General features: G+C 40.8%; 1 protein-coding gene across 2 annotated transcripts in view; it reads right to left on the minus strand.

Annotated features, from left to right (window-relative positions):
- The window catches only part of LOC115135101 (multiple inositol polyphosphate phosphatase 1-like), a 14,118-nt gene extending 2,768 nt beyond the window's left edge, over positions 1 to 11,350 (minus strand). Inside the window, exons 1-4 of one of the 2 annotated variants that reach the window (XM_029669382.2) lie at positions 10,555 to 11,350; positions 8,441 to 8,635; positions 4,224 to 4,321; positions 1,700 to 1,830 (exon numbers count right to left, since the gene is read on the minus strand). In XM_029669382.2, the coding sequence (XP_029525242.1) occupies positions 1,700 to 1,830; positions 4,224 to 4,321; positions 8,441 to 8,635; positions 10,555 to 11,137 (1,007 nt within the window). In that variant the 5' untranslated portion in view covers positions 11,138 to 11,350. The remainder of the gene's footprint in view (positions 1 to 1,699; positions 1,831 to 4,223; positions 4,322 to 8,440; positions 8,636 to 10,554) is intronic. The other variant, XM_029669381.2, reaches the window with a different exon arrangement.
- Positions 11,351 to 13,852: the final 2,502 nt, after the last annotated feature.

Genomic DNA, 13,852 nt, shown 5'->3' on the forward strand with positions numbered 1-13,852 from the left:
TGTAGACATACATTTAAGATATACAATATACCACAGCCCCATTCTATGACCTACTAGCACCATCGCCCACTGTCACAGGACAGAAGCATCCACTTACCCCAAGGCGGCTCAATCTACCCTGGCCTATGCTCAATTTACCCCATTGTTCCAAGAGAACACTTTTTTTTGGACAAACTATGTTTTACAAACTGTTATGTTTATATATATTTTTAAATTATTTCCAAGGATACACAACACCCTGAAATATGTGTAGATATCGGTTAGAAAGAGTACTATATTTCCCTTCACATAGTAAGGCGGAATGTAAAAAATGGCTCCATTTACCCCACTCTCCCCTACAGTGTTCCATTGACTGACAAGAAACCTTGAGATTATGTGGCAGGTACATGAATTCACTTTATTTGAAAAATCTAATCAAATCAAATCTCCTCTTACCTTTACAACAGAGGAGTGCCACGACTCACAGATTCATATTCTTATGAGTTCTATGATCAGGTGTGCTGCTACATGCACTGTGCGTGCAACACAGCATGACAGACACATTCATTCTGTAACAGAAACGTGTATTGACGTGTGGGTGTGGTGCGTGAACCACAAAATACAATTTCGTCACAGTCCAGGGAAAAGGCACACACACACACACCCACACAACAGGATCCTGACCAGACAAAAAGGTCTGCAAACTTCTATGATGAGCTGCTATGGATGGGTAATTGTATTACTCATTTGAACCCTATAATGAGTATTGAATAATGTTGGATGTGGATTGCCCATAATCCTACGCCCATATGTATGCGCTTTGGTTAAACTTCTCTCAGTATCATGTATACGACACTGACAGCTTGAGGACTTGGCTAAACTAGGATGTATAACAGGACACAGGGTGCAAACGAGAAGGTTCATGTGTCATATTCTATTGACACGTTGACAGGTTATTTTCTAACAGTATTTCTGACACTTGCAATAGATACTGTACCGGGCAGTTGTTTGTATAATATTACAGTTTGGTCCTAATCGTTTTAGGAAGTATCCCTTAAAAACGACAGTTCACACCAAAATCAAAGTTTGTCAGATCTTTCTGACCTCAAGTACAATACCATTTTTGGTCGGTTTAGGAAGTATCCATTGCGAAAAATACATTTGTCTTTTCGCGGTCTTGTTTTTTCCCAACAACTCAGACACAACCCACACTCACAAGAGGCTGGAAGCAGTACAGGGTCAGCCACAGAGCAGCATCCATTGAGCAGGTTAGGGGATAAGATCTTTGCTCAAGGGTACAACAACACAAAGGCAACCTCAAGGCTACCAGAGCCCCAGGCAAAGTGGTCTTGCATTGAGATACGTCCACTTCCCAGACATCTGTTGAGTAGAATGGAATCAATGGAAAAGATAAGCGCTATAATTTCCAGATTTTATTCTGTGCTTATTTTTTTCCATTCATGTGGGATATAAAGACGCGGACCAACACAACCAATGGCGTGGGAAAACAATTAATGTTTACATTACACTACATTTCGGGTTTGTAAACGTCTGAGAAACTTTGATTTTGGAGTGTGCTGTCCTTTTAAACACATATAGCCTAAAAATGTTTTTTTTTAACGTTAGTTACATTTTTACCCAAAGGCCATCCACTTTTAATCCTTTTGCTATACTAGTGAATGACATGAAGCCTGACACGTGAGGCTAACCAGTCCCTCACCTGATCTCATTGGCCGCTCTATCCAGACGGCTGAATACATCATGAAAGAGGATGCAGCTTGACTTGCTGTTGATGTCATGACCATAACTCCTTTTCCAGAACTGCTTCAGGTCATTTGCATACTCCAAAACCTGTTTGTGAGATAAATGCTGTGTAAGTATACCATGGGATTAGATGTAGGCTTTGTGTGGATACCACGTTAGATAGTTTCCATATACATTAACCTGTTAGTGGGGTAATTGCTGTATAAGTACAGTGCATTCGGAAAGACCTTGACTTTTTCCACATTCTTTTACGTTACAACCTTATTCTAAAATGGATTCAATTGTTTTTTTTCATCAATCTAAACACAATACCCCATAATGACAAAACAAAAAAGGGTTTTTAGAAATGTTTGCATATTTATTACAAAAAAGAACCTGAAATATCACATTTACAAAAGCATTCAGATCCTTTACTCAGTACTTTGTTGAAGCACCTTTGGCAGTGATTAAAGCCTGAAGTCTTCTTGGGTATGACACTACAAGCTTGGCAGACCTGTATTTGGGGAGTTTCTCCCATTCTTCTCTGCAGTTCCTCTCAAGCTCTGTCAAGTTGGATGGGGAGTGTCGCTGCACAGATATTTTTAGGTCTCTTTTTTATTGAACTAGGCAAGTCAGTTAAGAACAAATTCTTATTTACAATGACAACCTACCCCGGCCAAACCCTAACCCAGACAACGCTGGGCCAATTGTGTGCCTCCCAATCACATCCGGTTGTGATACAGCCTGGAATCGAACCAGGGTCTATAGTGACGCCTCTAGCACTGAGATGCAGTGCCTTAGACCGCTGCGCCACTCGCAAGATGTTCGATAGGGTTCAAGCCTGGACTCTGGCTGGGCCACTCAAGGACATTCAGAGACTTGTCCCGAAGCAACTCATGCGTTGTCTTGGCTGTGTCCTTAGGGTCGTTGTCCTGTTGGAAGGTGAATCTTAGCTCAGTCTGAGGTCCTGAGCGCTCAGCAGCAGGTTTTCATCAAGGATCTCTCTGTACTTTACGCCGTTCATCTTTCTCTTGATCCAGACTAGTCTCCCAGTCCCTGCCACAGAAAAACATCCCCACAGCATGGTGCTGCCACCCCCATGCTTCACTGTAGGGATGGTACCAGGTTTCCTCCAGATGTGACACTTGGCATTCAGGCCAAATAGTTCATTCTTGGTTTCATCAGACCAGAGAATCTTGTTTCTCATGGTCTGAGAGTCTTTGGGTGCCTTTTGGCAAACTCCACACGGGCTGTCATGTGCCTTTTACTGAGGAGTGGCTTCTGTCTGCCCACTCTACTATAAAGGCCTGATTGGTGGAGTGCTGCAGAGATGGTTGTCCTTCTGGAAGGTTCTCCCATCTCCACAGAGGAACTCTGGAGCTCTGTCAGAGTGACCATCGGGTTCTTGGTCACCTCCCTAACCAAGGCACATCTCCCCCAATTGCTCAGTTTAGCCGGAAGGCAAGCTCTAGGAAGAGTCTTGATGGTTCCAAACTTCTTCCATTTAAGAATGATGGAGGCCACAATATTCTTGGGGACCTTCAATGCTGTAGACATTTTTTGGTACCATTCCCCAGATCTGTGCCACGACACAATCCTGTCTTGGAGCTCTACGGACAATTCCTTTGGCCTCATGGCTTGACATGCACTGTCAACTGTGGGACCTTATATAGACAGGTGTGTGCCTTTCCAAATCATGTCCAATTAATTGAATTTACTACAGGTGGACTCCAATCAAGTTGTAGAAACATCTCAAGGATGATAAATGGAAACAGGATGCACCTGAGCTCAATTTCGAGTCTCATAGCAAAGGGTCTGAATGCTAGTGTAAATGTGATATTTCATTTTTTTTATTTTTTTAAATATAAATTTGCAAATGTCTGAAAAACCTTTTTTGCTTTGTCATTATGGGGTATTGTGTTTAGATTGGTGAGGGGGAAAAAACATGAATACATTTTAGAATACGGCTGTAACGTAACAAAATGTGGAAAAAGTTAAGGGGTCTCAATACTTTCCGAATGCACTGTATACCATGATATGTAGGGTAGGCGTTGTATGAATACTTCGGTGAGTGACGCCCTCAGATAGACAATCTCTCATTGTGTAGAGTCGTGGTAGGATTTCCCCTAGGCCACCTGAGAGCTGGGCCAACTTACCTTATAACACAGGACACACCCACATAGCCCAGCTTCTTATTGACAATGCAATACATTTATTCATACTGTAGATTAGGTGAGGATATTGTAAATAATACATTCATTATGTTTTAGATTAATGTCATATCAGCAAAAGCACTTCACATAAAAAGGTCAATGGATTACTAGTTAGGCTAGATGCATCTACTTCATCTCTCCAATATTGATGAACTTCAACGTTTTTGATCACTGCTTAAAAAAATAGAGTTCCCCATAAATAATAAATGTTTCCATTTTCACTTGAACTGGTCAATACTCTGCAATGACGTAAAATGATTACTACTGCAGGGAATACAGTTGACGTACCAGTGCATCTGCCTCATCAAAGAGTTGACACCAGGGGGAGTTGATGGTTTTGATGGCCAACTCGTAAGCACACAGGTAAAATGCAGCCTCAGCCATGTCTACAGGGGGAAAGTAATGGCAAAGTGTTCACAGGAGCCATTACATTTTAGTCATTTAGCAGACACTTATCCAGATCGACTTATGGAACAATTAGGTTTAAAGGCCCAGTGCAGTCAAAAATGGGATTTTCCTGTGTTATATATATATACAAAAGTATGTGGACACCCCGTTCAAATGAGTGGATTTGGCTATTTCAGCCACACCCTTTGGCCACACAAGCTTACAGAATGTGAATCGCCCAACATCAGTGACCGACCTCAATAATACTCGTGGCTGAATGAAAGCAAGTCCCCGCAGCAATGTTCCAACACTAGTGGAAAGCCTTCCCAGAAGAGTGGAGGTTGTTATAGCAGCAAAGGGGGACCAACTCCATATTAATGCTCATAATTTTGAAATGTCCACATACTTTTGGTTAAGTAGTGTATTTTAGAGCTGGGACAATAAACCGAAAATGATTGACACCAACCATACCGATCACATATCGCAGGCATTTGCTGATATTGTTCATAACGATAATGTGAAGTATGAAACAAAATAAGTTTGCTAAAATGGGTGATTGTTAATGACACAAATGATGGCTACAACCATCAAACTAGTAGTAGTAGTTTAAAGGATATTTGTTTTTAAACTGTGGTTCACATTAATGTTATAAACTTATCGTTCTATTTATCGTTATCGGATCAATTCAGGCAATTTCTCTAATATATTTCCACACTATGAGGTTGGAAAAATAAATGTGCAAATTATGATAATGCCCTTTCAGTGTAAGAGCTACTTGAAAAGACCGACAGAGATTTCAGCCTGTGAGTTTTGACCTTCCTGGTGACATTACCTGGCGGTAAATTAGTTAACAGGCCAATAAGAAAGAGAGATCCAAACATCTCTGGCAATAATAGCTAGTTTTCCCCTCCCAACTCCGACCACTCCCTGACAGTGCTAGCTAAATTCTTGCTTGAGAAATTGCTCTTCGATAAGAAGCTATTTTTTCTCCCTTTTTGACTATTTTAACTGAAAACAATTAGAGCCCGACCGATATATAGGTTCAACGATATTGTAGGATAATATTGGCCTTTAAACGCTACATTGGTATCGGCCAATAACTCCACCGATAACCGATATTCAATAAATAGGATGAAAAAAGGGAATCTCTTGCTTACAGCGCCATCAGAATGTATTTACACCCCTTGACCTTTTCCACATTGTTGTTACAACCTGAACTTAAAATAGATTAAATTGAGATTTTTATGTCACTGGCCTTCACACAATACCCTATAATGTCAAAGTGGAATGATGTTTTAAAATTATTATTATTATTATTTTTTTTTACAAATGAATAAAAAGCCTAAATAAGTTCAGGAGTAAAAATGTACTTAACAAGTCACATAAGATGCATGGACTCACTGTGTCCAATAATAGTGTAAAACATGACTTTAGAATGACTACCTCATCTCAGTACCCCACACATACAATTATCTGTAAAGTCCATCACTTGAGCAGTGATTTTCAAACACAGATTCAACCACAAAGACCATGGAGGTTGTCCAATGTTTCGCAAAGAAGGGCACCTATTGGTAGATGGGGGAAAAAAAGCAGATATTGAATATCCCTTTGAGCATGGTGAAGTTATGAACTACACTTTGGATAGTGTATCAATACACCCAGTCACTACAAAGATAAAGGTGTTCTTCCTAACTCAGTTGCCAGAGAGGAAGGAAACCATTCAGGGATTTCACCATGAGGCCAATGGTAACTTTAAAACAGTTACAGAGTCTAATGGCTGTGATAGGAGAAAACTGAGGATAGATCTACAACATTGTAGTTACTCCACAATACCAACCTAATTGACAGAGTGAAAAGAAGGAACCCTGTATAGAATACAAATATTTCAAAACAAGCATCCTGTTTGCAAAATGGCACTAAAGTAATACTGCTACAAATGTGGGAAAAAAGCACTTCACTTTTTGTCCTGAATACAATGTGTTATGTTTGGTGCAAATACAATAAAACACATTACAGAGTACCACTCTCCATATTTTCAAACATAGTGATGGCTGCATCATTTTATGTGTATGCTTGTAATCGTTAAGGACTGGGGAGTTGTCAGGATAAAAAAATAAAACAGAATGGAGCTATGCACAGGCAAAATCCTGGTTCAGTCTGCTTTCCACAAGACACTGGGAGATGAATTCACCTTTCAGCAGGACAATAAGCTAAAACACAAGGACAAATCTACCCTGGAATTGCTTATCAAGAAGACAGTGAATGTTCCAGAGGCCAAGTTAGTTTCAATTTAAATCTACGACAAGACCTGAAAATGGGTTTCTAACATTAATCAACAACTAATTTGACAGAGCTTGAAGAAATTAAAAAAGAATAATGTGCAAATATTGTACAATCCAGGTTTGCAAAACTCTTAAGACTTACCCAGAAAGACTGTAAGCTGTAATCGCGGCCAAAGGTGTGTCTACAAAGTATTGATTCAGGGGTGTGAATACTTATGTAACTGAGATATTTCTGTATTTAATTTTCAATAAATTAGCAAAAATGTCTAAAAACATGTTTTCGCTTTGTGATTGTGAAGTATAGTGTGTAGATAGGTGAGATGTTTTATTTTATTTAATCCATTTTGAATTCAGGCTGTAACACATCAAAATGTGGAATAATAAGTCAAGGGGTATGAATACTTTCTGAGGGCACTAATCTGAACACTTGCGGACATTTTCATGATGTGCCATTATAAGTTCTCTCACGTCACCCCGCTCCTCCGCTCTCTCCACTGGCTTCCAGTTGAAGCTCGCATCCGCTACAAGACCATGGTGCTTGCCTACGGAGCTGTGAGGGGAACGGCACCTCAGTACCTCCAGGCTCTGATCAGGCCCTACACCCAAACAAGGGCACTGCGTTCATCCACCTCTGGCCTGCTCGCCTCCCTACCACTGAGGAAGTACAGTTCCCGCGCAGCCCAGTCAAAACTGTTCGCTGCTCTGGCCCCCCAATGGTGGAACAAACTCCCTCACGACGCCAGGACAGCGGAGTCAATCACCACCTTCCGGAGACACCTGAAACCCCACCTCTTTCAGGAATACCTAGGATAGGATAAAGTAATCCTTCTCACCCCCCCCCTTAAAAGATTTAGATGCACTATTGTAAAGTGGCTGTTCCACTGGATGTCTTAAGGTGAACGCACCAATTTGTAAGTCGCTCTGGATAAGAGCGTCTGCTAAATGACTTAAATGTAAATGTAAATTGTCACAATGTATGGAATCAATATTTGAAGCAGTTATTGGACAATTGCTCTTTTGGATGACAATGTATGAGAATTCAGTGTGGAAAAATTACACTAATTCCCCCACTGTAAAACAGTACATCGGCAGATATATCAGTATCGGTATGTTTTCCCCCTCAAAATACAGGAATCATATCGGACCCCAAACAACATATGGCTCGGTCTCTAAAAACAATCACAGTAAGGTACTTAATTGTTACCCAGAAATGATTTGATATTGAGATAAAAAAACGGATCCATTGGAACTTTGATTGCCTTGTCGACCTGGGGATTCGAACCAGCGACCTTTCGGTTAATTGCCCAACTTTCTTAACCGCTAGGCTACCTGCCGCCATTCCATGTAAAAATGTAAATAATTATTACAGACCAGTGACCATATCTGTACTTTGATATAAAACATAAAAGTCCTGTATGGCTTAGCATTAACAACACATTCCCCACTTTGTTTTACTTTTCAAATAATAGAAACATACAGGTATTCTTATTTCAATGTCCTCACTTCTCAGATGCTCATTGATGACATTCTGACAAAACCATTCAGTTGAGGGAATTGTATATGGGAGTGCTTAACTGTTTTGTACTGTTAGTGAGAAAACAGCCCCATCTAAGTGTCTAAATATTCTGTCAAATGTTTGCAATCAAGCAGATCTGAAGGAGATCCGTTCATTGTATAGAGAACATGAGCAACATCATAAGGATAGCCCTCTCAGTAATAATAGAATAGCTATATAATATTTACTATCCACTGTAGAATAGACATTTTTGTTTCCCAACGTCCTGTGACAACTCACACACAAATAGAGATAGAGACAGATAGGCTAGAGATGGAGACCTGATGTAATGTGGCTGTAGGGGACCAGGAGCCGGTCTGCTATCTTCTCCTGCACCCTCCTCATCTCTGCACTGGACGTGAACTTGTCCAGCTCAGCCATGGCTGACTGGTTCTTGTCGACAGTCTCCACAAACCTGGTGCATTTGTCAAAGAACCTCATGAGTGCATCGTTCACCTCGTAGTCAATCTCTTCATCTTTGGAATCAAACATAGAAGGCACTGGTCATTCAAAGGGAGATCTTCAAAGTTTTGAAGATTATAATAATATTAAGGTCAATGAAAGTGAATGAAAAGCACAAATGAAAAGCTAGTGACAAGTTCAGAACGTTTTTTTACAGTGTTATCGAGTGTTATAACCCTGCATGTTATGACACAGTAAGACATGTTGAATTGTTTATAATTTCACTTCCAAAAGACTGCTGGCCAATGCAATATCATGAAAAATGACCACTTATGACAAAATATAATATCGGTATTACATTTACCTAGCGTGGGTGTTGTTTCTGCTCTCCTACCAACTCATGCCAAACAATTTGGGGAATTGGGATTCCAGGGAACATGTTGTCCGAGGACGCAACAGTAACCAATGGGGTCGGAGCTTAGCGAAGGGTCAATTGTTTACCTTGTCAATGACAAATAGTGTAAGCCAACGCACAAACAGATCTGGGACCAGCCTAGCTGAGGAACGCTAAACTCTGTTCTCTTATATCTAAGCGGTTGAGTATTGATAACTGGTTGCGTGATTTATCAGTCTATACTTGTAAAAATGTCAATTCTGAAAGCACTTACCTGTATCTAAATTTTTCGTGTACAACTGTGGTCCTTCTGTGGGGTGCTGAAATTCATACTTTTAATAAAAACTTTTATCGAATACAACCACTGATTTTTTTCCTCATTTGTGTTGCTCAACTGCAGGTGTAGCGGCCTTGAGATAATACATACACTGAGATTAGCAGTGTACATTTTTTTTCCACAGTGTGCCATCACAGCAGCATGATTTGTGACCTGTTGCCACAAGAAAAGTGCAGTGAAGAACAAACACCATTGTAAATACAACCCATAATTATACTTATTTATTTTCCCTTTTGTATATCGATACAGCACTGTATATATACATAATATGACATTTGTAATGTCTTTATTCTTTTGGAACTTCTGTGAATGTAATGTTTACTGTTCATTTTTATTGTTCATTTCATTTTTGTATATTATCTACTTCACTTGTTTTGGCAATGTTAATTAACATATGTTTCCCATGCCAATAAAGCCCATTGAATTTAATTTAATTGATTAGCATGGATGCCACGTTCAAGACAACTGGGAACTCTGAAAAAAACAGTCTTCCAACTGAACAGTCAACTCGGGCATCTTTCTTAAATTCGGACATTCCGACCCGAAAACCAACTGACGTCATGATTTGACCTCTTTTTCCCCCGTGTTACCAGTTGTCTTGAAAGCACCATATGTTTCGACTGCTGTTGTTGCTAGCAAAGATTATGCATATACTGACAAGATACCTCTCTCTACCCTAACAATGGGAGCCACAAAGCAACTCGGCGGGTTCTCTAGCTCCCACCTGTCCCTTCTTGGATTGGTAGATACATCGCATTATTGTAATATTTTTTAAATATTCGATTAGGGTTTATTTCATACCATTAATATGCATAGCAATCTCGAGACAACTCCGAAAAAAATGTATAAAGTTGCCGGGATGTCACGTGTGCTTGTCAGTACACGCTTAACAACTTAAGCATTACGAAACTTTTATTCACGCAAATAACCCATTCGTTTTTTTGTTGACCAAATTCGACTCACTGACCTCCATCCAAAAACTCGCTTGGTGGGCGAAACGAAGAACGCCACCTGCTGGAGGGAAACAGATATCCCGCCGACTTGGCCACTCTCTTACTAGCAAATTGACCAGTTATCGATCCTCAACCCCGTCTAGATATAAGAACGTAGTTGAGCTTTCCTCAAATACGACAAGGCTAACATTGACCTACTTAGTATATATATGCCTTATGTCTTGCAAATAATAAATAAAGAGTTGTATGCAATATGCTTGCACTTTGACACGATGCTATCATACAGACATCGAGTAGGGTTATATCTACCTTCTATGTCCCAGAGCTTTGCCAGTCCTCCCTGGAAAGAAAGGGTGCTGTTCACACACCTGTGCTTAGAACTGGTCATGAACTTGATGTGACCATCTTGTAGCTTCTCCTTAGATATCAATGATGGAAATAACTTGGACAACCTGACTGCCAAATGCCTGTGGTCGAGGACTCCCTTCTGAACGAGACGGCCATCCATCTCATCAGTGTACCACATCTTCCACTGCGTAATTTCACGCAACCAGCGCTCCTCTCCAGAGGCCTTCTGTACAACAAGATTGTGAAGTGCTCGCATCTTCTTGACGTTTTTCGTCGTCGGGTACCTTGAACCGTGCCGTATGATAGCGGTCAGATGAATTTCGCGACATTGTGCAGATGGGGGCTTTACAAGAGATTTGTTTACAGCGAGTATGTCATCAATGAGGTAAGGGTTCACTTCTTCATATCTACCTTTTGTGGTGAAATATTTAGCAATCGCTGGAATATCTGGAGTGGTCTGGACATTTCCCCATAATGAACAACACGAGGTGTAACTAAATAAGAAATGCGCACTAATAACTTTCAACGGAATGGTGAGCAGCATATTTACTTTATTTCGCCTTAAACGTATCAGACAATTCCTGCCCTCAACTCCAGGCGTGCGTTACCATTCCAGTTTTGTTAAATATTAATCAGCAGGCCTATTCGTATCTTTCCCGGAGTTTTCAGGTCCATGGCCAACTGTACAGAACACTTTAGGATTTCAGTCATTCGAACTATGGATGGATAATTTGGTTCTGATAAATTGAAATACTTGTATATCCAACTGGATTGTCACAGCTCTGTCATACCCCTGGAGCTAGACCTAGGGGCGACTAAGAATGTATTTTTTAAACCCCACACTTTGGGCTGGTTGTGTAAATGTGTAGTTCAGACTCGCATAATCTATGCACAGAATTACTGTTTTACCTCAATTAACCATGAAATCTCTAGTTTCAAGGCGACAGTTTTCTTGAAGCTGTGCCACCACCATTTACCCTACATTTAGCCCCACATGTTCCAGCTCCCTAGTAATTAGAGTTCTAGCCTATGAGCCTAAGCCCCTCGCATTTTAGTGACGGCTTGCAAGAGGCCAGTCCAGCGCTATCCAATGAGGTTGCAGGGCGGGCCCAATGGCTCATTGGAGGGTACTATGGTGTTGAATGCTGAGCTGTAGTCAATGAACCACATTCTTACATAGGTATTCCTTTTGTCCAGATGGGATAAGGCAGTGTGATAGCGATTGCGTTGTCTGTGGAGCTGTTGGGGTGGTAGGCAAACTGAAGTGGTTCTAGGGTGGCCGGTAAGGTGGAGGTGATATGATCCTTGACTAGTCTCTCAAAGCACTTCTTGATGACAGAAGTGAGTGCTACCAACCAGTCATCTCACACAGCACCTTCCCGCTAACCATCCCCGTATGCACACAACAAGCACAGAGCCACGCCTCATATGATTTGCAAAAATGAAATGATGACAAATACTTGACTCAATATGTCACTCCCACTAAGGCCAACTTTGAGTGGTTACTGTCCCAGGCTTATATGTGCTGTTCTAACCTGCTACGTAAAGTAACTTCTGTCCGTAGCTGGATACGATCTATGCCTTTTCTCAATTGGATTTGTTAAACTCCTGCATCCCCTCTTCTCCATTCTCTGACGCTTCCTTTTGAAAAAGGTATGGTAATCGAAGAGAGGGAAAATTTACGAAAATGTGCTCATATGAAATGATACTCCTCCAATCGCACCTCATCAGGCAAATTACGTTTACAGGGTGGAATTCCAAAATACATTTATGAAGTTATAAAAACAAATGTAGCAAGTTGTGCAAGACATTTTCCAGATGAAAGTAGCATATCGTTTTAAATGTTCGCATGCTTTTCTCCTTTGAGAAAACAATTGTTTATACAAACAGATTTCAAAACTCTTCTGCGAAAGACTCAGGTAGGATACACTTGTGCTTCCTTGCCGAAAGGAGGCTATCGACCACTTGACCACTTATCGATGAGAGGACAGAGGAGAGAGGGCGGAAGACGGACTTGCCCAAATGAGAAAAGGCCCCAGTGACAACCGAACGAGACTTCCATAGAGTGGCGAGGGATCAATAAACCTATCAACTTCAGCACACACTGGTGACTTGAATGATGCAATTCATGTTCACATTTAAATAATAAAACATGAAATGAAATTAAACAAATCCCCCAGTTGTTTTACAAGATGTTACAGTAAAACATTTTAATTTTGTAAGTATTTCATTTGTTTTATATGTCAAGTTTCGAAATCAGTCACAAACACACATCATATCATTAAACACACCTCTCAATTAATTTGTATGAAATTGAGCAAATTCTAAACATATATTGTGGTGCGTGTTGGGATAGCACTTCGCTCTGGAGCCTGCAGCCTTGGTCAACGTGGCTATTGGAGGGTCTAATTAGCCCCTAAACCCTCAATCATTTTCCCTCCCTCAGCTTTGGGACACTTGTGCCTATGATGGAGGCGCGCGTGAACGTGCAAATGGAGGGCCGGAGGGAATTGGGTGATTTGGGATTCAGCCGTACAGTATGTTGCAACACATGTACTGTAGTAGTAGTAGCAGCACTTGGGAGACTTTGGAGCCAAACACGCATAGCACATGCCCCTTAGATGACCCAGCTAATGGTCTGTCACCAATCTCACAGGCACACAGTTGGGTATGGAGTGTTAACAGTTTTGAGAGTACAACACACTTTATTCCAATCAAGTAACAGAAAACAGCCCATTCCAGTGCATTTTGGGCATCATATTGTTAGTCTAACCATGGTTGTTAGATATCAGAGCCAAGTAATTTTGGCAACCTTAATTGCATTAATGTTGATAAGTGGCCTCTTAAATCATGCAGACGAGCTCCGGGCCTGTCTACCCGACTGGCACTTCTCCCTCCCTGTACCGTCGTCACTCCCTCCGCTACTGCCTTTCTGAACTGCATCAACACGTGTGTTGTGTTCTACTGCTCAGACGTTGCATGCATCAACCAATGGTTGCATGCCATGTCATTGACTGTGCCGTCGGGCACCAGATTGCAATAACATTATGTGGTCAGCTGATATACATTAAAAACCTATCCAGGCGTCTTGACATGACCATCGCCATGTCAAGACCTGCCACTGCCAGCACCCTACATTTATTTTTAGTTTTTTAAAGCATCTTTGAGATTGTCTTTAATGAAAAGCACTATATATAAAATATATAAAAACATATATAATACATCTATTATTAATTGGCCATACTCATCTTTTCTTTTA

Source organism: Oncorhynchus nerka, linkage group LG10, assembly GCF_034236695.1.
Source record: "Oncorhynchus nerka isolate Pitt River linkage group LG10, Oner_Uvic_2.0, whole genome shotgun sequence".
Lineage (NCBI taxonomy): Eukaryota > Metazoa > Chordata > Actinopteri > Salmoniformes > Salmonidae > Oncorhynchus > Oncorhynchus nerka.